The sequence below is a fragment of the Plectropomus leopardus genome, chromosome 20 (genome assembly GCF_008729295.1).
Source record: "Plectropomus leopardus isolate mb chromosome 20, YSFRI_Pleo_2.0, whole genome shotgun sequence".
In the NCBI taxonomy this organism is placed as follows: domain Eukaryota; kingdom Metazoa; phylum Chordata; class Actinopteri; order Perciformes; family Serranidae; genus Plectropomus; species Plectropomus leopardus.
The window spans coordinates 7047669-7074472 of NC_056482.1; the positions used below are offsets into that span (position 1 = coordinate 7047669).

General features: G+C 39.0%; 1 protein-coding gene across 3 annotated transcripts in view; it reads right to left on the bottom strand.

Annotated features, from left to right (window-relative positions):
- fibcd1b (fibrinogen C domain containing 1b) overlaps positions 1 to 26804 on the bottom strand; it is a 147132-nt gene that overhangs the window by 89501 nt on the left and 30827 nt on the right. For 2 of the 3 annotated variants that reach the window (XM_042509842.1, XM_042509840.1), the window contains exons 2-3: positions 20232 to 20315; positions 13416 to 13895 (exon numbers count right to left, since the gene is read on the bottom strand). In XM_042509842.1, coding sequence (XP_042365776.1) covers positions 13416 to 13892 — 477 coding nt within the window. In that variant the 5' untranslated portion in view covers positions 13893 to 13895; positions 20232 to 20315. The remainder of the gene's footprint in view (positions 1 to 13415; positions 13896 to 20231; positions 20316 to 26804) is intronic. The other variant, XM_042509841.1, reaches the window with a different exon arrangement.

The window sequence follows — 26804 nt, forward strand, 5'->3', positions numbered from 1 at the left end:
CAGGTCATAATGTGATGACAGGGAAGACAAAAGCCCTTGCTTTTTCCTGCAAAACAGAATGAATGTTCTAGCTACAACGGTTCTTATTTTGATTGATATGTTCGTGGTTATGCAAGCAGCAATGTCCTACAGCCATTACATGGAAATGCTGGTGTAATTGTGGCAAAATGCCACATTTAACGGCATGTGAGACATCGTGAGCAGATGCAGTTGTGAATTAGCTCTTAGCTATAATCTGGTACAGTGTATCAAATGGTTACATTTACGTATTTAAACTGTACATGGTCCCTTGTAAATAAAACATATAAATAGTGGCGATGACATAATTACAGGCAAGACAAAAGCCTTATTTTTCTGCTGCAAAGCAATGAATCCTCTTGCTATCGTGGTTCTTATTTCAGAACGATTAATTAAGAATAATGTAAACAATAATCCCCCAAAGTCATTATGGGGAAATACCGGTGTAATTACAGAAAAATACCATGTTTTCAGTGCACATAAGGTAATGTAACTTGATAATGGTGCAAAAGCCTTATCTTTCTGCTGCAAAAAGAATGCATGCTCGAGCTATTGTGGTTCTTATTTTAGATCTATTTAAACAGGATCAAAAAAGCAATGGTCTCCCCAGTCATGGAGGATCATTTTCTAAGGGTTAAAATTCATAGTCTACTCTCCATGCATTTGTCTGGAGTTTGATTTAAGGAAAATGAAGCAAGCATGTACTATACAAAAAAAATGTCATTTTTGCATTACTCATTTAATGATGAAATTTGGATTAGTAGTATAGTCAGTCCCATGCATTTTGAATTGGAAAGATTTCTGGATCTGTAGCAACAAAGATAGACATAATAATCAATAATAATTTTTATTATGACCGATCAGCTAAGGAAATACTTTGCTAGTGTTCCTCACTTGTATTTCTTTACATTTCTTTTCCCCCAGTCATTTGGAACGGACTGTTTGGGATTTGTATTGTTAAGAACTACTTAGCGTTATCACCAGTAAGCACAGGTGCAGCCAAATCAACCAGAACTGGAAGCTTACGGATTATGACTTTAAGATAAGCAATCCAAAAACACTTTTTTTGCCTTTGATTTTGTCAGAGTTACATCACATAGTGATGCACCTGCAAGAAGAGACTTAAAACTCCCTCCTCTGTAGAGTGCTCAAGGATGATCCTCCATCTGACGTTTTAGAGCACGGTGACAAATCTTTATAATAGAAGACAAATTCACTTGATCTGTTTCACAACGTAATGTTTGTCTCCTGGGTTTGAGTTCATGTTCATAGCTTGCGGATGCTGCACTCAGATGTCGGAGCATCCTTGAACATACCAGCAAGGACAGCTTGCAGAGTGGCTTCAATTGCATGTGATGACAATGTGACTTTGAAAAAAATAAATTGAAGGGAGGGACAAAGTTGTGCATATTGAAAAGTCTCTCTGAAAAGCTTTTTCGGAAAATGAATGTACTCAATTTGTAGTTAATCATACAGTCACTCACCTATATAACCACTGCTACAATAATGTCCTTAAGGAGTTTCCACAAAGACACAAGTACAAAGACTAGCTTGTGCAGCAAAGCACCACATGATACCCTATCCCATAATGCACCCTGGTGAGTGCTGTGAGATTCAAAGCGCCCAGTGGGAAGGTTGGTGATGAATGTATGTGCCGGGCGTGGCAGGGAGCATGGTAACCTCTCTGATCTGCTCCAGTCACAATCTTACCCGCAGCCCTTTATACACTGTTCATTGCCAAAAGGTCGTTTTAACATTTTGGCCTAGTTAGCCAAGACTTAAGCCCAGCCAGGTGTTCGGGCCTCATATGTGTGTGTGTATATATATATATATATACACACACACACACACACACACACACACACACACACACACACTATACTTTTGCAGCTCATTTTAAAAAACTAGTTTCTGGGCTGCCGAACAATTTTAATATGACTAAACTTTGGAAGACAAGTTGAGGTAATTTTGTTATGATTCAACTTGTCAACTTAAAAATTTGAGGTCACCCATACACTAACTCTTCTTGCTCTTCCTTAACCCTATGAAACCTGGATCAACATGAGTTTTCTTGTGCTGTATTCAAATACTTTTCACAAGCTATTTAAATGTATTAAACATGAGGGAAAAGGCAATGACCAACTTGGCAAGAAATGTCCCACAAATTACAAGAAATTGGTAAAAGGTGACCTAAAAACATTTTAAAAAACAGGAGATGATTACTAGGAAATTATCCCAAAAAATAATAGAGAAAAATATCCAGAAAATTATCTTCATAATTATAATTTCATATTAAAATGTATGTGATATAAGAAATAATAAAATGAACACAAACAACTATTTGAAGGTCATTTTCTTTTTATCTTTTATTTTCAGGTAGTTTTTTTGCTTTTTGCTTACTTTTAGATCATGTCTTGTCAAGTTGCTTGTTGCCTTTCCCCCATGTTTTCAAAAGAAATCAAACCAGTTAAGAACTAATTGTTTTAACCTAAAAAAAAAACCCCAACCAACTGGTGTCTAAGTTGCCTTAAAACTTTAAATTGACTGAATTTGAGAGGACAAGTTAGGACAGTGTATTCTTGCTCTTCATTACACTCCCAGACTAACACTAAAAAGAAGCTAATTGTTCAACTTAACAAACTTAAAAAAGCTAGTGTCTGCACTGCCTTAAAAATTTAAGTTGACTGAATTTGAGAGGACAGGTTGAAGTAATGTTGTAAGGATTCAACTTCTAAAGTTCTAAAATTCAGTGGTTTGAAAAATTCAAGGCAGCACGTACACTAACTTTGACTTTAAAACAAATAGTTTATTTTACAGTCTCTCTCTCTCTCCTTTTTTCCTCCAGTTTGTCCATCATCCACACACACAAACACACAGAAAGACCTGCAGTGCTGAAAGTCATATATATAAGGGCGTCAGAGTCTTCTATCAAAGGTGTGTGTGTGCAGCTACTTTCAGGTGTTAAAACTGCATTAGACAGAAACCCCCACTGGCCTTTCCCTGGCCTCAATAACTATGCAACACACCTCTGAGGCACAGCGAGCAGCATTGCAATCATATTACATGGGCACTGGGGCTTTAACCCACACACACATTCATAACCAACAACAGCACATTTACGTACCCACATGCAAGTACAAAGGAAACCACACGCGCATGCACACTCTACAGTGATGACCCATTGTACAGCTGGGCAGAATGCAGCAAAGACGAGTGGGTTATCTGCTTTGTGAATGTACAACTGTTCACTTTGAGTGTGTGTGTGTATGTGTGCTGGTGGAGGGAAAATGTTGCTTTTTTACAGGTTTTAAAATTACAGAAAAAAACAGCTCACCTGGGATCAGATTAAGAGGTGCTATACACTGGATGAAGAAAAAAGCATTTGCACACTTGAAAGTGCAAAAAAAACTTTTTAATTAGCAAGCTTTTGGTCAGAGACCTTCCTCATCGCATGAGCGGGTAGCAAGTGAATGAAGCAGTAGAAATGGTAAAAGAACATCACTTGATTAGCCTTAATGCAAAACACTTGTACGTATCAATCAGTTGAACCTGTGTGGCTAAACATCAAGCCCTGAGTACAGTTGTGCAGGAAACGTTTTTAAATTTATTTGATAAATGAGTTTTTGCCTGAAAGTGTAGTGTACTCCCAGTTTTGTAATATTATTTTAGTATACACTGACTGCATGTTCTGTTTTTGTGTCTGTTCAAGGGGAGAGACAAAAGCAGAGGAGTGCCTGCAGTCTTCATTTTAAGCTTTGACTGACACATCAATTAGGATCATGATGTAATTATCTCTCATTAGGCAGCCTTTCCATTGGCTCGCACAATCAGTCACACCACAGCACTTAACACAGGGAGCTTGTTTTTGTGTGTCGAGCTTTAAACACAAGCAAATGGGGTCTTTTTTCTTCTTGTATTCACATCTGTGGTGGACTCATCAAAGGGGTTAAATTATTTTTTTCAAAAGAGGTCCTTTTTAAATCTCAACATGATTTGCACGATAATGTGGGGCCTGCCTTCAAAATCAAGCTTTTTGATTGTTTGAATCCAGTTTTGTTCAGAGTGTGACCCATGGGCCAGAGAAACATTTTGTGTGTGCCCTCGCACATGACGTGAGATGCTTGTGTTAATCATCCACAGTCAGGGCTTTTACTTTCAATATCTTTCCTTTAACACACTTCTTGGCTACTGCGTTAGACTGCACCCCCCTGACAGGCGTCTGTTAGGTTAGGAGCGACAACTTGTATTGAGCTGCTGGTGGCTTAGTAACTAGTGGCACCCTGTGAGTGTCACAAGAACTACATTTGGCCATCAGTGCTAGAGCTGTAAACTAAAGTGAGATGGAAAAGCCACCAGAGAAAAAACTCCTGCATTGTTGAGGAGAAAAAGGAGTTTCAGGAACTAGAATTAGTGCCTTGGGATTGTAGGCCTCCACACGCCAGTCAAGTTGCACTTGCAGTTCCAGTTCCCCTTGGCAGCACAGAAGATCTATACAATCAGCACAGTTTCAAGGTGGACACCCAAAATTAGTGCCACCAATTTAGCACCTGACCAAATGCCTTCACCTCTGTTCATGACATTTGACATTGAAAAATGGACAGAAAAGTGTTTTTTTTCCACACAGTATTGTAATATCAGGGTTCCCAGTAGCTCAGTTGGTAGAGCGGGTGCCCCATATACAAAGGCTGCATCATTGCCACAGCGGCAGGACTCCAACTTGCGGTCCTTTGCTGCATGTCATCCCCACTCTCCCTCTTTCACACTTACCCTGCCCTATCAAATAAAGAGAAAACCCCAAAAACAATAATGAAAATACATTACTGTTATAATGTCACAGTGAACAGTTGACCTTTGACCTTTGACCTTTTGGATATAAGATGTCATCACTTGATCATTTTATCGTGTTAGACATTTGTGTCAGATGTTATGATAATTAGCATAAACATTCTTGAGTTACTGCCCAAAACATGTTTTGTGCGGTCACTGACCTTCACCTTTGACCTCTGATTACCAAATTCTAATCAGTTCATACTTTACTACAAGTGGACATTTGTGCCAAATTTGGGGAAAGTCCCTCAAGGCCTTCTTGAGACATGCAAGGTCACACTGACCTTGATTTCTGACCACTAAAATCTAAACAGTTTATCAATGAGTCAAAGTGGATGTTTGTGCAAAATTGAAAAAAAATCCCTCAAGGCCTTCTTGAAATGTCGCATTCACAAGAATGAGACGAACGTAAGGTCACAGTGACCTTGACCTTCAACTACCAAAAGTCTTACTTGTTTATTGTTGAGTCCAAGCGAACGTTTGTGCTAAATTTGAAGTAAAATTCCATTCATGGGAATGGGACAGATGGATGAATGGAAACCACAAAAACACAATGTCTTGATTCATTCTTAATCGATTGGACCTCGGGGGAAAGATGAATTGATTTTTTTTTTCAGCAAACAGTTGAATTTGGCGCTAAAGGAGTTTATTATTAAAAGCCGTTTTCAGACCAATCGCATATCCTACGACAAATTCATGGATGAAGAGTGCAGGGTTTAACATTTCAAACAAGATTTATCTGACCAATATTCAGTCTTTACAAATCTTGTGAAAAGGATTAAATGTGTTACACAGGTGACCTATGAGGTGGCTCACTAAAAATACTATGCTAGAGAGTTTGTGTGGGACTGCTTATCGAAAGTGACCAACATTGTATGTCCTAAACCTATGTGGTCCATCAATCATATGCTGGTTACTGAAATTGGCATTCAGTTACCAAAACTTTGAGCACCTCTGGTTAAACTTTAATGTTTGTCTGATTTGTTCAAATTTGACTGCACGGAACATAATTGCATTGTTATTGCTAAAATATACAACAAAGATACGCTTTTGTTGGCCTTAATCAGATGTTCCATATGGCGAGACATATTCTCTGTGGGGCGAAGTCACAGAGAGGAGTTTCAAGACTGGAACAGGCGAGTTTAAAAAAAGTAATTCAGACACCATCTGCCTAATACTACGTCTTCACCTCACAGACAGCAGCTGTCCAGTCAACTGGAGCCTGGAGGAGCAAATGGGAGAAGTGAGAGGAGCCATCAAAAAGTCGCCCACTCTTTCCTACTCAACTGGTGTAGCCGTTGCAAGTTCAAAATAATTTAAACCCGCCGGCACATTCCATGACTTCACTTATAAACCCAAGTAACCAATAGGTTTGAAATGTAATGAGAAAAACTTCAAACAACTGTACTTTGCTGGACCCCTAGCAATCAGTGCTTTGAGAGGACGAGTAAACATACCTTAAAATGATGCTTTGTGAATTCTAAATGATGTGTGGTTCTTATTTCTTTAGAAATATCCCTCGACTGAAAAGTTATCAAAGAGCACAGAGTGTAATTTCAATATTGTAAAATTTATTCTCAGAGACTCAGAGGCATCCCACTGGAGCTGAAACAATTGGGCAATTGATGGATTAGTCCATCGACAGAAAAAGTAATCTACAGCTATTATTATAATTTGACGTAATTACAGTATGTAGTAATGATTTCTTGTTTCAGTCATTTTTAAGCTTTGACAGCTTTTCCAGTGTGAGAATTTACTGTTCACTTCTGTTCTATATCATTATAAAGTGAACATCTTGTGGTTTTGGTCGGGACGCATGATATTGGATTTTTTGCCGATATCTGATATGCTGATATATAACAACTCAATTAGCTGATAACCAATGCCAGTATCGGTATGTACTTTTTCCCCCACCTAATTTTGGTGTTCATTGATTATCCTCTGCGGTGGAAATAACATAATATTATGCATAATGTTACCCTGATGGCACAACAGCAGATGAAGACATAAAATACAATATTTTTCAATGTATGTAATATTAATTATTGTGCTAACTATGTAAAATACTTCAATTTAGGGTTGATGTTTTGTAAATGTTAACTTAATCAGTGAAAAAGAAAACTAAAAAATCGGCAGAAATCTGCACGTTGTCTGATGCCAATATTTCATTGTAAAGGCAAAATCTGCTGCTACCAATGTCGTGCTGGTATTATCGTGCATTCCTATAGGCTTTGGATTGTAAGCTGGACAAAAAAAATATATATTGACACTATCTTTGGTCAATTTATAAACTAAAATAAAATCAAAATACTGAGCAGATTAATCGATGATGAAAACATTCATGCAGCCGTGCATCCTACAAAAGCAAAGAGAGGCAACAAAGAGCAGATAGTGGAAATAAATCCTGCCAAATGCTGAGTTTGTAAAACATATTCATGAAGTTGATACCACATCAGATGCCCACAGGGTACAGTCAAAAGCGAATTGTTAACCCCAGCCTTTGTTAGTGCATTGCACTTTGCCAGCCGTGTAGCTCTGAGCCACCTTTCTGCTCAAATGTTGCTACGTGCTTCATGTTAGAGAACTCCCCATCTTTTTCATCTTTTGGCAGCTTTGTTCCATCCGACTCCACCTCCTCCTCGAGAGCATCTGGGTGGCTAATTGTTTTCTCTGTGCGTTGTTTTTCTGATGCCAATAAGCTGCAGCCGGAGTTTTTCTTTTTTCAAAGAAAATACATGTTTTGAATCTAAAAAGTAAAGAATGGATACTATCCTGAATTAACAAGACAAAATGCTATGCATGTTCTACACTAACATGCATTATGTTCTTTATGTCCTACCCTACAAGATGTGCATGTTATTGACTATCAATACAATACACTATCAAACTCTGCCTCACTCACTGTATCCTCCTGACTAAACAGTAATCAGAAATCCTAGACATATCAGAGGCCTTTAAAGCAGAGAAACAATGAATAAAAGATTACCTGAATGATGGACAGAACTTTCACACATAAAGGGAATGTTTTCATAGCAAATATGACTCATATCATACAGAGAGTCTCTGCTTTTTGATCAGGCTTTTGATATAATCCATGTGTGGTTTGGTGTAGAGGTGGGTGGCCAATGAGCCCAGCTGTGCAATTTAATCATTATTAATGAAATAAAGTTGAGAGATGCCAGTTTAAAGGAATACCTTACCCTCAAAATGGTCTTTTGTGTATTAATTATTCAACCCATGTTAGGTTGAATTCATGAAGAAAATGTTTTTCTCGCATGCCCCAAATGAAGAATCCCAAATTGGAAGACAATCCTTGATGAATTAGAGTAAAAGGGGTGCACAGCATAACTATATTGAAACTCTCACACAACTCGAGCAGTGTAATACAAGTCTATACTTTTGCATACAAGTATGCAATTTAAATACTTGTGCTTGCTTAGGCATGCTGGTCACCCATGTGTAAACCTGTTTATGCAGAACTATTTTAAACAGTAACGTTTTAGTGAAAATGTGCGAGTTTGTGAAGTGCTGAGCATATATAAATGAGATATGGCTTATATTGCATGGGTTGTGTAAGAGTTTTTAAACAGATGCTTTAATATAGTTGTACTGTTTTTTTGACGCAGCTCCCTATGACTTCAATTCGTCAAGCATTTACTTGTGTCTGAATGATTAATTCACCACTGAAGCAAACGAGAAAAATGTTTTCTTCACAAATTCAGTATAACAGCGTAATTAAATTAATTCAAAAATGTGAATGCCATGGGTGTAGTATCACTTTAAAGTGTAACTTCACCCCAGGTCTGAGCCTAAATCCAGCCACTGCATTATTCTGACAAATGCAAAAAAATGTGAGTAATAGACTTAGAGGTGGGAGGGGAGAGGGGCATGGAAGTTGGAGACAGTTGGTTTGGAAATAATACTAGTACTGGTAATGATACCAATTCAATAGTAACAATCTGCTATATATTGGCATACTAACATGTTAGAAACATTATAACAGTTTTTTCTTTCTGTTTTACTGTTACCATGAAGGGCCTTCTCAACCATTTGGTAGAGGCCTATATTTACAAAACTATGGGGTCTGTTAAAAAAAAAAACATTGATTTTTGTTATTAGACGCCCAAAGGAAATAAAAAACGCAAAGAAAAAAAATGTGCTTCTTTCTTAGTGAGGATTTTACAGGGATATGTCTCTCTTGAGCAAAACTGCCCCATTTATATGACATTTTTTGTCTCACAAAGTGCTGCCACAGTTTTGACAAATGTATGTAATTGTACCACTTGCTGTTTACATCTTGTTTATTTCCAATGCATCATTAAATGAAACAAAAACAATATTCATTTTCTCCTTTTTATATTGCTTTAGTCTCTAAAGCATATTGTTCATGGTTTGGGCAAATAGCTTACTGATTTTTTTTCCCCTGTAATTATAATATCACATGTTTGGGGTGTTTTTAAGTGCCTTTGCATTTAAAAAATGCTGCATCCATTACATGGACATTGGTTTGTCTGATAACACTGATTTTTTGACTCTCTTAAAACTGTTTGCTAACCATCTGCTTAATTAAATTCAAATTGCACAATTTATACGACTTTTATCACTGTCCAGTCTCACTAAGGCTTTGAAGTTAGTTGTATCACACCCCTGGCTGAAATGCTGCAACAAGAACTCTGAATTTTACTTTTTCATGTCCTCAAAGGACTTTGTGTCGAGCAGAATGAACATCTTGAGGCAGCGTGGTTCTCTATTCTGCAGCAGCAGAGGTTTGCTCCAAGATCCTAACCAAAGGTTGTGGGTGTCACTTGTCCAAAACATTAATATTCCGCAGGCATAGAATTCATTTTAAACTGTGACCTGAGGTTCAAGGAAAGCACTAAGTCATGCTCTTTCTCGCAGCCTTGCAGTCTTTTTTGCAGTCAGAAAATGTGCAAAACTGAATGTCAAGCCAGTTGAATATGTGAACTACATTATATGTCAGTTGGACTTCTGCTATGGGAAATCTAGGCCTTCCATTTTTTTGGTGAAGGGTTGTATGAGTGCAGGTCACAAAACCTCCAGCTAGTGACCAGCAGCGGCCATTAAACATGGCTGCCTAAATTGTGTCTGCATGCGGCTGCCACTGCTGGTCAGAGCTAAAACAATTGGCTTGATTTCTTTCTCAAATAATTAAAGAAGTCAACAAGCAACTTAACAAGAAATTCCAAAAAAAAATAGCAAGAAATTAGTACAAAGTTGCAAGAATATTACCAAGAAACAAACAAACAAATATACATGTTTTTCTGTATCCTAATTTTAAATATATAATCATAACAATTACATAGTTTTCCTGATATTTCTTCTCTCTTCTAAGTTAATGATTCTTTCTCTCACTCTCTCTTTCTCTCTGTCTTTCTCTCATTAATATTATTATTACCATTATTATTATTATTATTATTTAGATAAGTGTCAGGTTATTTTCTTGTCACTTTTTACTTTGCTTTTGAAAAAAATTGCTTAAGTTTCAACGGTTTAAATACTTGTGAACGGCATCTGAATGCTGTACAAGGAAAGCATTTTAGCTAAAGGTTTCAAAGGGTTAAAAACTTTTATTGACACAAGTTTGCACTTGTAACCATAAGAGAGATCAATGTAGCCAGCAGCATGAGGGCCATTGAGGAAACTGTACTAAGACAGTTTCTTTAGATTTAGAGGTGTTCAAAGAAAGAAAGAAATGTTAGACTTTAAGTACTTTGGGACTTGTGTAATTTTGTGTTGGAAATTTTGCTTGAATTTACATAAACTTTGATCCTGACATCGTGTTCTTCTTTGTAAACAGAGCGGCACCGTTCTGTTACTGTCAACAAGAGCAAAGAAAACAGCCCACTCTTCATTTTTTTAGACTTTGGCAGACAACTCTGTCAGTGAGCAAGGCGGAGACAGGCTAATATTTGGGTTTTGCTTCATTAGTTTTCTAGTTTTCCAAAGGGGATAACTATCAACAACAACTTTTTCTAAAAGTTTCTAGTTTTCTAAAGGGGATAACTATCATCAACATCTTTTGCTACTTTAAATCAATTGTTTTAAATGCTTACATGTGGTAGGCACACACCATCATGGCGCACAAGCTTTCCAAAGCGCCTGTTTTTCAGGGCACAGCAGCTATGCCCTGAGATAAACAAAGTTCAACTTTTGAAAGGCAGCAGCTCACAAGACCTGTCACGTGGCATAAAAAAACAACAATCAAAATTTTCCTTTCGTCCATAAATATTAGTCTATGATAAACATGCAGAAGTTCGAGCTTTTGAAACATGAGCAAATTGGTTTGAGTTCTTTAAAAAGCATGGGAAGAAGGAAATGAGCGACTTAACAAGATATTGCAAAAAATTAGCAAGAAATTAGTAAAGAGTTACAAGAAAAGTAAAAAAAAAAAAAAAAAAAAAATGTGCAGAAAATTAAAATAGTATATATGTATTTTTTTCTTTAAAATAATGTTAAACATAGAATTGTGATTCAAAATATAGTTTTTGAAAATTTTCTGTAATTTTTTGATAATTATGTAATAACTGTCACCTCTTTTTTAAGATTAATTTTCAGGTCATTTTCTTCATTATCATTATTAATTTCTTGCAATTTGTAGGACATTTCTTGCCAAGCTGGTCATTGCATTTTTCCCAATGTTTTTGAAATCAAACCAATTTGCTGAGGTTTCCAAGAGTTAAATAGCTTAAATAAGGTATCTGAATGCAGCACAAGAAAACTGATGTCAGACCAAGAACATCTGTATTTTTGACAATATTGAAAAAACATAGCATAAAATCTTGATCTGCCTAATTGCCTTTATCATATGGAAGTTTTGACTTAGAGCAAACACTAGCAACATGCTGCCTCCTGTCCATCATTCTGAGGCCTAACCATTAGTTTAATGTATGTTTATCTTCCTATTTTTTGCTAGTCCCATCAGTGTGATTTTTTGGGATGCAAAAGTGTACCTTTCTATTTCAGTCTGTAAGCAGCCACTGTGAAAAATGTGCATGTTGTCTTGAGAAAAATCAAAACAAATTGCTCCTAAGCCCACTGCAATCAGATTCTCCTGCTTATCTCCTCGGGGGCATGTGAAAGGGTTTCTCACTATATGGCAGGGTGAAACTGTTCTTCAGGGGGCTGCAGTGCACACAGAGCCATTACTAACACTGGCACAGTCAGCTTTGTGTCATCGTATAAATCAGAAGTCCTGGCCACAGGTGGCCCATAGATCACACAGTCACACCATGGTGTCAGGCAGAAACAGCGGATGTGCACACCACATGCCTTGCCTCCAAAGAGGAAATCAATCACCTGGAGTGTCTGGGATGCCAGCACCACCTCCACTTAGCCCCAGTGTCCAGCGCGCTGTGCCACCTACACCACATCAACAGCAGCAGGGACGAGCCCTCACTATGCCTCTATTGTACTACCAATCAGCACCCATGGTTTCTCAGCCCACGGAGGCAAAGCAAACCAATCCAGTGAGTTTTTGAGTGATTTCAAAACAATGCTGAACCCTGAGCTAAAGAGAGCTGGCTTAAAGAAAGGATTGGCAGAAGCAGAAAGCATTCAGTTGTTTGAGCTGTGTGGCTGGCAGCTATGAAATCTATTTACTGCAGAATAGAGAGACGGAGTCTGATGGGCCAAAATTATAAGAGCATGTGGTGTGAAGATTTTCCACGCACATTTAGGAAATGCATCGTCAATAAATCAATGTGGACAGTGCGAGACTAAAGGGGGTCTAATCATGTTTTCATCCAATGTGGAGTCTGTCCTACACATCTAGGGGAAACATTTTGTTATCTTATTGAATTAATGTGTAACTTGCTCTGTTTCTTGAAACATGATGGACATTTCTTCCCCTATGACCTCATCCTCAAACACTACACTGAGCTGGTTCTATTCAGAGGAGCATGAACCCTATTTGCACTTTAATTTAGCTGTTATTGGGCTTGCTTACTGTAAAGAGAAATTAAAATAGTCCAGTTGGCATTGGCTTGGTGAATGATGGTATTTTGATTTTTGCAGTCAGGAAAAGGAAGGGACTAAATGAGACCAACTGCAAGTCCAATTAGCTGTCACACATCTTAAGGTGGTTTCACAATCAATATATATTGATAGGTGTTTCACAATCCAGTCCTTGAGCGCCTCTGTACAGTACTTAAAGTCATGACTCCAGTAGTGAGTCTGGCACACTGGATTTAGTTCATCTATTTACTGCTCAACCAATTAGCTTCTTGTTCAACCATAAATGCAAAAAAAAAAAAAAAAAAAAAGCACTTGGCTTTTGTATGTTTAATACGTTTAATTTTCTAAAATCATAGAAGTACCACCTTTAATTTTTTTCAGTATTCGCAATTTCAGTCCTATTCATTTACTTTTGGCATTTCATCTGTAATAGATATTGTTTTTTTGAAAGCTATGATTGAGATTTTATTATTACTGTTTCTTTTTGTGTTATATTGTGCCTCAATCACTACTCTAACCTGGATGGGGTTCTGTTTGACCTTACAAGAACTTGTAATGTGTCTTTGTGTGTATGTGTGTTTGTATGTGTGTCTCACCTGTATGAGGCGTCCCTGCTCTGTCTGCAGTGTGTTGAGGTCTTGCCCCAGGCTGCCTTGCCCCCTGCGCAAGGATTCATAGTCCATCTTCAGTTGCCCTGCGTGGGCTGACAGCTTAGCCACCTCCTCCGCCAGACTGACAAGAAGAGCCCGATCCTGGCCTTTCACTGACTTCAGGTCCGAGTCATGGTCGGTTAGCGAGTGGAGCAGGGACGTCTGCACGCCCTCGAGGCGCAAAAAGTTACTGTTGTAGTCGGGACAATTGGGGTCGATGAAGATGTTGATTCGAGAGCCGTCGCCTCTCTCGACAGTGACCAGGGCGTTGGCTTCATCTTGATTGGTGGAGATGTGTGGCAGGCCATCGGACATGGGCGGGGCCTGGTAGTGATTCATAAAAAGGATGGTGCCAGTTACAGTGACAGCCAGCAATACAGCCACGAAGAGAAGGATAGTGCAGAGCAGGTAGCTGCAGCTCATCCTCTGTAGGTAGGAAGGAAGGAGGGGACAGGGAGGAGAGAAAAAGTAGGTGTTAGGATCAAAGTTGCTAGAACACAAAAAATTATGGCAAATTAGAATTACTGCCGTACGGTCGTATGCCTCCTCACGCCAGTCAAGTTGCACTTCCAGTTTACATTCATGTCTGTAAAAACATGTATGCGTCACATAAATCTTCACCAGTTCGTTAGTGTCACCAGTTCAGCATCTGACCAAAAGTCTCTCCCTCTGTTTCTGAGATATTATGTCGAGCAATGGCCGAAAAATTTTTTGCAGCACATTATGACGTCACACTAAAGTTGACCTTTGACCTTGTCAGCACAATATATAATATAAATAATATAAAATTTTATCCTCTTACACGTGTGTGAAATTTTAGTATATGAATTCCTGATGGCTAAAAAACATGTTTTATGAGGTCACAGTGATCTTGGCCTTTGACCACCAAATTCTCTCTATCAGTTCATTCTTGAGTCCAAGTAGATGTCTGTGCCATATTTGAGCAAACTTCCTCTTAGTCTTATTAAGATATTGTATTCACGAGAATGAGACGTCTGCATAGTCACATTGACATTTGACAACCAAAATCCAATCAGTTCATCGAGTCCAAGTGGGCTCCCTCATGAGAATGAGATGGACAATGTCACAGTGACCTTGACCTTTGACCACCAAATTTTCATAAATTCATTGTTAAGACCACGTGGACATTTGTGCCACATTTGAAAAAAATCCCTTAAGACATTCTTGAAACAACATGTTGATGAGAATGAGACAGACAAGGTCACAGTGACATTGACCTTTGACCAACAAAATCTGAGATTGAGATTTAGTTGACAATAAAGGGATGTACCACAAGTACATACAAATGGACAGATGAACCGACAACCTGGACACATATTGCCTCGGGCCATGACTATCGCCCGTGCAGAGGCATAAATTGTGTTTTTCAAAAAGAAATGACTTTTATCCATCACTGGGGATATTTTGAATGCCAGATGCTCAATATTCAGTAATATAAACACATTCCCATCTGTCAGAATGTAGTTTTGAATGATTTATGTTGCAACATAATGTAGATTCCTTCGACTGCCAGTACTTTTGAAAATCAAAATCCTGTAACATCCCTTAAATGTCAAAGTGGTGCAGTAAAGGGAGGACGCTAGTCTGAGACACCTCTGGTCAATGCACCAACTTTCCATTTTAGAGGCAGGAAAGAAAACAATAAAAACTCGAAACAACGATCACCAGGAAGAGAAAGTAAAACAAAAAGAGACTCAGACAGCCTATAGAATTTAAATGAATGAACAGAGAATAGAATCCTCTTAGAGGAAAAAGCCAGACCCCTACCAGTAACATGGTCTCCATTAACTGGACTATAAAAGGCCAGTATGATGGCCCCTTTATGATCCGGCTACATTTTTCCACTCAGGTCAAGAGAACTAGCAATAGGAGCGAGCAATATGGCCCACCTATGCATGATTATTGATGCCTGACTCCCAAATATCTTCCTCCAAATGAATCAGCGTATGATCTCTTTACTGATTTTTGCACTGGAGAATGTTCTCTTGGTGAGAATATGTGGGCAGGTGTGTATGAGCGTGTGTTTGTATGTGGACGTGTCAGTGAGCGCAAGCTCATTAATATGTAAATTGCCTGCACAAGCAAAGTGAAGCACACTAATAGACAGCTAATGGTCTGCTTTACGAGGAAGGTTTATGGTTTCTTTAATGTGAAGAAAATCAATTGTGTTGTGCAGGAAATACTCCTATCTGCCGCGTTTACCAACAATAAAAGAAGTTGTAACTCCTCCGACAACTTGTCCAACCAAAATATGGGCTCTGTGGGTGGCAGGTGGCAACCATGTGAGCTTTTAATTATTATCCCACATAGTATTGACACAAAAAAGGTGTCCTATTTGAGGTCTGAGGATGTTTTTTCTCATGGGCCACAATTGTAGCCTTCCTTGGTCCAATCATGAGCCAAAGTAAATGCACACAAAAGGGGTTGATGCGGTGCCTGAGGATGGTTTTTTCGCATGGGTCCCATTTGTAACCCCCTGGCTTCATTCACAACTCACATGGGCAGACACATATGGGGCCCGGAGCCAGTGAGCACATTTTGCTGGGCCTGGCGAGTCCCTCCTGGATGCTTCTGTGCTTCACAAAAAATATATTTTAGCTTTGATTTTAAAAATCTATCCCTCAACACAAACATCAAGCAAACATGGACTTGGTGAATAGCACAAAAGATGAGTTTGGTAGGTAATTGCATTTAAAAAAAGAACTGTATTGGGGCAAAATTGGAGAGGACAAGCTGTTTCACCAATGAGGGTGTGATTGGAAAATGACTACTTTTGTCACGTGTTGCATGTTTTATTGATTTGTTATTTTTACTCATGTAATACAAAAATCCATTTGGTAGATACACACTGAGAACATTGATTAAATTAATGCATAATAGTTTTTCTGCAGAGGCCAACTAGCACCGCTAGCATCTATAGAAACACTAACTACCCCTAGGCTCTATTTGTCCAAATGGGTTGGAAACAGTGCACACATGCATGCGCAAAACACACATAATTTGCACAGAGCACATTCTACCAAATACTTGAAGACAGGCAAGCACATGCACATATTGCACATTAATAAAAACTGGATTACTTTGTCAGAACCTTCCCACTTCTTCCTGTTTTTTCACCCCAAATGCATCATCACAGAAAAGAGCTCCGGGAAAGCATTGCCGCACATAACATTTTTTTTGTCTAATTTAACATGTAGACCCTGACTGCATGATGAAATCTCTCTTTGCATGTCAAATAGTTTTTTTTCCCTCCCCTGTGTGTTTGAGTGCAGGTGCAGCTGAGCGATTATGACCGTGCTTGGCTCAGTGTGTATGTGTGTGTGTGTGTGTCAGGGTGTCGTCTGTGCTGTACATGATGTGTATAATGGCCTCACGCTGCAGAATGGCTGCAGTGTAACACTAGAACAGTTTCACTGAGCTCTATCGCCAGCGGGCCAAAACATCAGTGGAAACCATCATGGCCACTGCACTAAATATTCATTGCTGGCATACTGATTGTTAACTTAACATCCAGGAGATATATGATGGCCCCCATTACAATGACGGCGAGTCACACACAGCTGACAGACAACTATAAAAACACATTTACAGCAGCAGTGCATGTTAAGAACCTCTTTTGCAGATATATCGTAACAGGCACATAATGTTAACCCCATTTGTTTACCTTTTAGGCACCTAGGTATAAAGTAGCTTCAGAGTTTAAATCTATACAAATCATTCCACTGGAACTGAAAGTAAATAGAAGTCAATTAACAGCCAAGTCACCAGAAGAAAATATTCTTAAAAAAATTGCATACCGTGGATACGTTTCGTACGTATCATTTTAGTGTTTCTAAAGTGACGTAATAACATGAGCGAATTTTCTCATCTGAAGGTGGTGGCAAAGGTGAATGGCTTGACAGGTAGTAGAGATGACTTCAAAGGTGCAGACCAGCCTGTTCTCAATCTGAAGTCACCAAATACTGTTACTTTGTCAGTGATTTTGGCTTCATCTACAACACAAGCCACCTTTCATGGCGGTATCATAAACAGGCGGACGGCATCAGTGTATATTGCTGCTGGTAGCATCCTTTGGCAGTATGATACACCGGAAAGCAATGATCGCGGCCATATGATATGTCTGCTACATACCACAGTAAAAACATAATGTATCCAGATTTTGCGGACACACACAAAGCCAACATTTATTCTGGCAATCGTGCTGTAGTTAAGGTACCACATTGATTCTAGCACCTAAACTAGCACAGGAGTAAAAGCAAGCTGCTGGATTATACTATTTCTAGGAAGGGGAAGGTTTCACACTGACCCAGCAACAAGCTTAATACAATTATACACCGCTTGATCTGAGGTCAGACTCAGATGAAGTCAGAGGAAATGGCTTTAAGGTAGAAAAAGTCAGCATGACAATGACATGCTACGAGGTTCTGCTACTGCCTGTTTTTTTCCCCAGTGGTCAATAAAAAATAAAAGAGCAACCTGCTTCATGTCCCAACGGAATATATGGTTTTTAAACTCAGCTCAAGAGTAGAGGGAGGGCAATGACACTGAGAATGGTGCGCAAGCAGCCTCTAAACGCTGTTTTTTTGTTGTTTTTTTTTTTGTAAATGATTCTCTCAATCTCACAGCAGGAGCTCTCTTTGTGATTAGTAACTGACTTTGGGATCCTCTCCTGTCTCCACTCATGCCACACCATGGGATTAGAGAGGAAAACAGTGGAATTCTGATGGAGGGACAGAAAAGGAGAGGCAACAAATGAGAGAGAATTCTTCTCTATGAAAATGATGTTGTCCTCCCACACAGGAACATTGGCAGACAGTTCTTGGACGAAAGGCTTTGTCTGCTCATTAGATAAGCAGGAAACCAGCAGGAGTCTTGCATGCTCTCTCCCTCTCACTTTCTGTCTCCCCTTCAAATACACACATACATACACACATACATACTGATGCATACAAGGGAAGAATTTCACATTGAAGCAACCAGCTCACACAGAAAGGAACAAACACCTCTAAGTGCTCAACTGGCACAGGTATGCATAGCAATTTTTAATAGAGGATTTTCACATCTTCCATTCCATTCACATTCACCTGAATCTTGAATGACACTTTCACATCAGTATTCAGCTCATACCCTCTTTCTGAAATTCTACCATGCAATCAAGCTCCTTTTCCTGGTGCAGCCATGATCACTACGCCGAGTTCAAAGCATCCGCAGGGCCCGATCCTGTATAATACTTGTGTGTTTGGTATTCGAGCTGAGGCTGTGGCACCGCTGCTGCGCGGTGGCAAAATGTAACGTGTAATGTGTAATAATCCTTCGCACTGCCATCACCAAAGCAGGGAGAAAGCGGATTGTGATGAAAAGTGTCGTCAATGACACCTAATCCCCTCCGCAGGTGAGCAAGTCACTATTCACAGTGTGCCCTGGTTTTCACCGGAACGTAGATGTTGGAATATATGCAAGAGGATATACAGTGTATACATAAAGCAGTAAAGGGATTTTTTTTTTATAGAGGCCATTGCTTTTCTTACTTTGAATCATTCACGTCTATCTTGTTCAATGTTTATCCTGTACCAAGCCACAATACGCAGTTTGACACCTTCAGAAATTTAAAGTCAGATTTAGTGCTGACACAATGAGCCAATTAATTGACCAATTAATCACTGCTTCTATCAGTGTTTATGTAAAGCATGTCCCCTAATGATGACGCAAATGCCAGCTTCAGGCGATTACATTTGGTATTGCATGACTCCTTGTTTACATTTCTTGGTCTTAGGGCCAAAGTGTGGGCTCACTTTAAAAAAGATACAGCTAAATTCAATACATGTAAAAAAAAAAGTAGTTGCATGTAAAAGGGTGAAACAACGAACACCATGTAGTGACGGCTTTGATACCTTCGTTTTTTTAGCTGAGCTCGACCAAAAAGATTTGGTTGAAACAGACCGCTAATGCTGTTTTGCCCTCGTTGTTCTCCGTTTAGTTTGCTCCCTGTGCGTTTTTTGTGGAGCAGGGCTTTGCACCAGACCCTGTTTTAAAAAATAGCCATGTGTATGCTACACTCCTATAAGCAACCAGTCATACAGTAACTTAGGAGGCAATTTGACCCTGTGTGCTCTGAATAATTCGGTATGCACTTAACACTTAATTAACTTAATAATTTTGTTTGAATGAAAACTCAACTCCTGGCTTTTTTCTGATCTTCTTCACCATTGGAGTAAATAACGGGAGTAACAGGCGAACCGGCTTTTCATAAGTGCTGTGTGGGGAATCTAATTTACACCAATATGCAATATGAGTTGTTCATGTGGATTTTGAAAAGGGCCTGATATATACTTGAGAAAAAATAACTTAGAGAGAGACTTTTAAAAAGTGTTAAATTGAGAATGGAATTAGGTGTGGTGGTTGGCCTGGACAATTATTGGGAAAGCACTGGCATAAGTCAGACACCCAAGTTCAAACCAAAAAATAACTGTTGAACCTTTTAATCTTTTAACATTTTTTCAATTCAGGTCCTTATTTGTTTTGCACCAAATAATGGAGAGTAGTATCACTACAAATAATGATAAGTACTGTTATCATAAACATTATGATTATCACTACCGGTTTCAATAAATGCCAATGATACCCGACCCTAATTATAATCTCAAACAACCCATTAAGAAAAAAGCATTTGCTGGTGTGCTTGTGCATGTCTATCTGCCCGCGTGTGCATGTACACAGTCTGTTGTGGTGACAGGGCCTTACCTTGGCCGGGGTCTCCCTGGCAGTTTCTGAGTCTGACCAGCGATGTTTGAGCTGGGAGGAGCTGGGCACACACTCACAGAACGTCTGCATGGGACAAACAGACAGGGCCACTAGTGTTGGCGTTTGTTCAAGTCACATGTGCAATCAAGCATGCAAGCACATGGGCGCAAACACGCACACACACGAGCATGCACACACATATACTGCACAGAGGGTTTTGGATCTGTATTTAAATAACATAAAAATCTAAATAGTGGGCGCACATTTCCAAGCCAAAGCTCTCAAATCTAATATAAAATCATTGTTAAGAGATAAATGGTGCTGGCGCTGATAAACTACAACCACCTACACACATAACTGCACACTGACATAGACAGATCCAAACAGGCATCTGTACATCTCAAAGGTATGCCTGAATTCAATAGTTTATGACAGGCTCTATGCGTCTTCCCTGGGATGGCTTTGCAAGATTCTCAGTACACAGTTTCCTCCTACTCCAGATACTAAAGATAAAGAATGAAAAGGAGAATTTCATTGAGTGCAAGTGGGTACAGAGTGTATGCAGAAGGACGCTTTCACATATGCAGGTGAACGTGGGTGTTTGTATACAATATCTGAACATAACATGCTTCAGCGTATGTGCCGCTTGTGCTTGTGTGCATCTGGGAGTAGTTGTAGCTGCTGCACAGATAAAAGCAGAGTAATTATGAAAGTGGGGGCTTTCTAACTGCTCCAGGAGAGCACGTTGTTCCGTGACCGTAAACCCCGTTGATCCCACTGTGGAATTGCTCAATTACTCTAGGACAATAACACCGACACAAAAACACACACACACGTGGGCACACATGCACACACAAATGCCTACTTAAGAACGGATGAAGCAAACATTAGCAATTAATGTCTCAGAATGTTTTCTCCATCCAAGCACAATGTTTTAAGACTGTATGTGTGTGTGTGAGTTTAAATGTACGTGACTGAGACTAAATGTGCTCTTTACACTTGTTATGACACTGTATGTTTTAATAACATCAGCAGCAGCATAACAGAACTACATTAAAGCTGATCTCATCCATTTTAAACCACTAGGGGGAAGAAAAACACAAAAACAAGCTTGATTTGCAGAAACTAACATTAGTTTGGTTAGCAATTTAGCAAAAAAAAAAAAAATACTTTCACACATAGCTGACATCAAGCAACTTTGGGCTGGGCAATATATTAATACTATATTGATACATTGACTCGATATTGCCATTGAAAAAAAAAGAAAATAAAACATTGCATTAAGATTTTTTTTTTAATTTAAATATTAAAGTGGCAATATGAATTAAAAATTCTAGTGGGTATGGTCATTTCTGCATATGATTTTCACTGAAAAAATATGTTAAAAGGACTGTGATTTTTGCTGGGGTCTAAGCAAGCAGCCTAGCCTGACGTCTAGAATTTGATATACAGGCCAGGGCATCTCTGTACCACGCTTCATTTAAAGTAGCATACTGGGACTATGGTTGTCACCATACTAGAATTTCTAGCCAACTCCCAGAAAAACACTCAATGCCTGATACCATTTTCAATACCACAAGGAGAAAAAAAAGTCAAAATTATATTTTATATCGTTATATATTATGATATATTTATCGTTCATTTAATTGACCAATGATCAATTAAGGAAAGTGCTTTCAATGTGTAACCCTAATTCCTGGTAAAATAAGTACAACAGAAACAGTTATCTAACAGGCCTGCTGTGATATTTGATTTTCTCAATTTCGCCCAGCCCTAGAGCAACTTCAGCATTTCTTTGGAGCTGTGTTGATGTCTACCTGACGAAATCCAAGTTCAATATTCACTCTCCTTTTACCTCTCTTTCCAACTCTGACAACGCTTGAGAAAAATATGCTTTTTTTTTTACAGGTAATTGCTCAGCTTTCTTCACCCAGTTAGCCACTTTTGTCTGACTGCCATTGGTTGTCTTTGTGTGTGTTTTGGCAGTTGTCAGTAAGTGTGAATTGCTGTGTATGCAGCTCACAGAAACATTGTTATGATGGCTGACCAATAGTTCACCTCTAAGCTCTAAGCATTCTCTTCCAATGTGTACTACAGCGAGAGAGAAGGGGGAAAAAGATGGCAGAAATACAGAAAAAAAGTAAAGCGGGTGGTTGTGTGTGTGTGTGTGTGTGTGAGGGGGGTGGGGGGTGGGGGGGGGGGGTGGAGGGAGATTTGGGAGAGGTGTGCTGAATTCTAATGAGCAGCCTTAGGGTCAGCGATAGAAATCTGTCTGTTCTGCCTAAAACATTGCAGCTGTCTGTGCTCGCCGTACACAGAGGAGCTACAGAGCTACCATTACTAAATAAACACTGACTCCACAGTGATGCGGCTAAACAAACTAACAAGTCAGCTACACAGTAAAGTAAATTGGAATGAATTCCTATGTTAAAAAACCCACAAATAAAAATAGACGCCAATGCAGAAGTTCACAGGTGCGCGTGTGCACCAACAGATGCAAAGGCGTGCTCTCGCTTCGTTGCAGACGGGCCATGAGAGAGAGAAAACCACGTATGAACACACGAAAACAGAACAAAGGTTGTGTGTTGCAGCTGCAACCCACTCAGATCCCTGACACAGTCTTCCCATTACTCTGAGCAGCACGTATCAGAGCTTTAGTTTGTTCATCCCCCTGCCTGCTAATGCTCACATCGGGGTTCTTTGCTGCCTGCGCACACAAACACGCACACGCGGTGACACGGCAATATCTGTGGGGCTTCTTGTTGGCAGTGGTCCCGGTGTGGGCACGCCTGCTTGGCAGTGTTTGTCTAGTCCTAATCTGACTCCACAAGCTCCACCAGCGGAGAGGATTTACACTTAATAGAATATTTGGGCTTTTTATTGGTTGGACCTTACATGCTGAATCCTATCTGATGGGCCGCGTCTTAGAAGACAGGAAGGGCTCAGACTTATCCTGCGTGTGACTGGAAGTGTACGTGCTGTCTTTTAGAATGAGCGCGCCTACGTGTTTGCATGAGTGTATGTGAGGACATATATCTTCAAGACCAGAGTCCCTGCAACTATCTAAGAATTGTTTGGATGTGTTGTTCTTGGAATGTACTTGCTCACTCTGCAGAATACCTTTACTTGTGCGTGCGTGCGTGCATGCGTGTGTGTGTGTAAGAGAGAAACAGGGACTTTTGCAAGGTGTGTTTAAACCTCACTGCTCGCTAAGCCGATGGAGTGGAAGAGGCTTTGCATATATTCACTTGTGGGCTTACTAATCATTTAACGGGACTTGCAGACTGCTAAATGAAGGGACTGAGACTGACAGAATGATGTGGGAAAAAAGAGGAGTGGAAAAAAAGGGGGAGCAGGAAGCAGAATTAAAAGCACATTGTGTGCACAGTTCGTCAGTGGTAGCCTACATATAGGAGATTATCTTCTAAACTATGTATTATCCATAGCCATGAAGAAAGAGAAGGTGAATGAATGGATGAATGAATTAAACTGTGACACCCTGAATAAAATTTGGGAACAAATGCTGAGGATTTCTCACCTGCCTTTAGAAATTAAGAAGATAAATGATGGAACATACACACACGATGAAGCTTTATCTTACCCTTACGTCGCATTTTGATAACTTAACACAGAATTAAAAAAAAATATATGTATATATTTGTGTATATATATATATATATAGTTCTTCTGCAAAAGATCCAACCAATTGCCTTTGAAATGCATACATACAGTACAACATAATCATTCAAACTCTTGGATGATGATTCCGCTAATGCAGAGCAAATAACCATTTAGAAGTGGGCGTTAATGTAAATGCACATTGAATTTGACAGTTAAAATCTTTTCCTGAGCATTCTGTCTCTGGTACATTATTCATGAACTAATGAACTACTGTATAATGATGCATTAAATCCTGAACTAATGACGTACTCCCAACAAAAAGTCAGTACCTACTTGTAAGTTGAGTCGGATGATGTGCTATTTCACTCGAGGAGACACAACTGATAGTTAATCTGGAATGATTAGACTCACAGATATTTGGAAACTAGATCTTTAAACTCATTAGATCCTGGATCATTGGCATAATGCTCCAGTATCTTGTCATCATCATTATAGTCTTTAACTCAGAGTTATTCAAGAGCTGCTTATTTGCTACGTATTGATTAGCAGTTAGTCTCTGGCGTTTTTCTTACTTGATAATTACTCAGGATTTTGTGACGCTTATTGGAGAGTTTGTGTTGTGTGTTTAGTCAAGGAAAGAAAGTAAAATGTTATTTCAAAAAACACTGTTTGTCCACCACACACAAACATACACACACACAAACACAAACACACACTCACTCGAGCTGCAACGATTATGCAATTAATTGACTAGCAGATCACAAAAGATTGATTGGCAACTGTTTTGATAATCAAATAATCATTTTAGGGATTTTTAAGCCAAGAAGCCAAACATTTTCTGGTTTCGTAGTTCATAAATGTGAGAATTTGTTGCTTTTCTACGTGATAATGAACTGAACAGATTTGGATTTTTGGACTGTTGGTGGGATAAAACAAACTGATGGAAGATGTCATTACCCCTGGGTAATGACACGGTGCATTTTTTAATATTTTTTTGACATTTTATTGACAAAACAATTAATTGATTAAATGGCTAAATAATGGGCAGATGAATCGATAAAAATAACCGTTTCATCCCTAAAACACATGCGCTGACTGTAGAGCAGTGCGCCCCAACTGGTCCAGTCATGAGGTCTAAATTTCTCCTTAGTTCAAGGTACACACATTATAAATGACCAAATATTCAATTTTGTCTCACAAAATATAAATATGTTGGCTTAGAACACAGAAATAAAACATGTTGCAAGAATAAACAGAAACTATGCTTCAAAAATAAAAACTTTGTCCCAGAAATTCACTGTATTTCAAAATAAAGTAAAATAAAGTTTTGTTTTGTTTTTTTACAAACTTGACACGATCACGAGTCACTTGCGGCCCATTCAGAATGTACCCTTGACCCACTTTTGATACACAACCCACCAGTTGGGAACAACTGCTGTAGGGAAAGGAGGCTTGAGGAACCTTGGAGACCTTCTTAGTGTCCTATCCAATCTGCTAACCCAACAAAATTTCTTTCAAAACTTATTTTTATACATCTGATGTACAATATTTTAAGCATTGAAATATAGCAGTTTTGTTCCTATTTCAGAAAAAGTATTGCTAATCGCAAACTACTTTGCAAAAGAGCAGTTATATGGCTCGGTGTAAAGTTTGGATGGTAGCTGGTAGATTATCATTATCAGTGCCAATACTCATACTTCCACACTATTTTGTACACCAGAAATTTAGTATGTCCCATTACAAAGTATGTCAAAAGTAGTATACCAAAGATACCAGGATGTTCAAATGCATCTGGTCACATTTTATACAATGCAAGTTAACATTCTTTTCATGGCTATTCAATTCTCTGTCAAGCAAAAGATCCGTCACATTAACTGAGCTGCAGACAGTTGAGAGCAATGTGTGCAGGTATAACTTAAAAGGAGAAACTACTACATTGTAAAGTAACAGCAGAAAATCTCCAGGTTGACCTTTGTCTCTGAAGAGCTCGACAATTGGTGTTTTGTTGTATCTCCAAGGTAACATCAAGTGATAATGTTGAGATCCGCTGCATTCCAAATCGAATACTTTTTCTTTGGATTTCAAACTTTGTGCGGCAAATGTGCGACAGATATATGAGCAAGAGGGCCAAAGTTCAAGGCGCAATCTTTTGACGAAGTAGTATGTCCCATTTGTATGCATACTCCAGATTCTTTGTAAGGCCAGCTGCAGTATGTGCTGAATGTAAAAAGTGGTTTGGCCTTTACCAAAAAAAGAAAAAGTTATAAAGAAAAAGAATTGATTTGCACTAGATATGGTTTGCATTAAACTGATGACACATTTATGCACACACATTTTAGACAAAATATTGTTCTAACCTTCCCTGCCTCCTGCATAAAACAAACTGGAATCCAGTCGCAACCAGAAGACCGTTGCATGGACTGCTGAATATGATGAGAAAGGTGTTTACCTTGCCAGCCTATATACTGTTCTGCAGACTACAGAGATTTGGGTCTGGATATTTTAGAGGACACTGCCACAGTGGATGTGATGGGCGGCATAGCAGCTTTTACAGACTTCAAAGGGACTATTCCCTGTACAGCTGATGGCTGATGACAGTGCTGGACACTTTTCGGGATTACTTTGCCACTGGCATATAAATAATGGTTATACGGGGGACCAGGAGGGACACTGCTGTGATTTGGTAGCAATTCTAAGTATATGAGGCAATATGAGACATACTACAGCATAAAAGCAGGTCAGTCATTGGTCCATTTTTCATGCCTTCAGTCCAAATTATACTCATACTGACTTTTCAGCAGATTTTTAGCTTAATAGCAAATTACTATGGAAGAGCTGTCTGTGAGTGTTTTTATGAGGCTGTTTTTGCCCGTTTCTACATTCAGAAGATTTCTTCCTCCTTTGCTGATTGGTTGCATCTGCTCAGAGATTAGCTTTTTCAGAGGTGTAAAC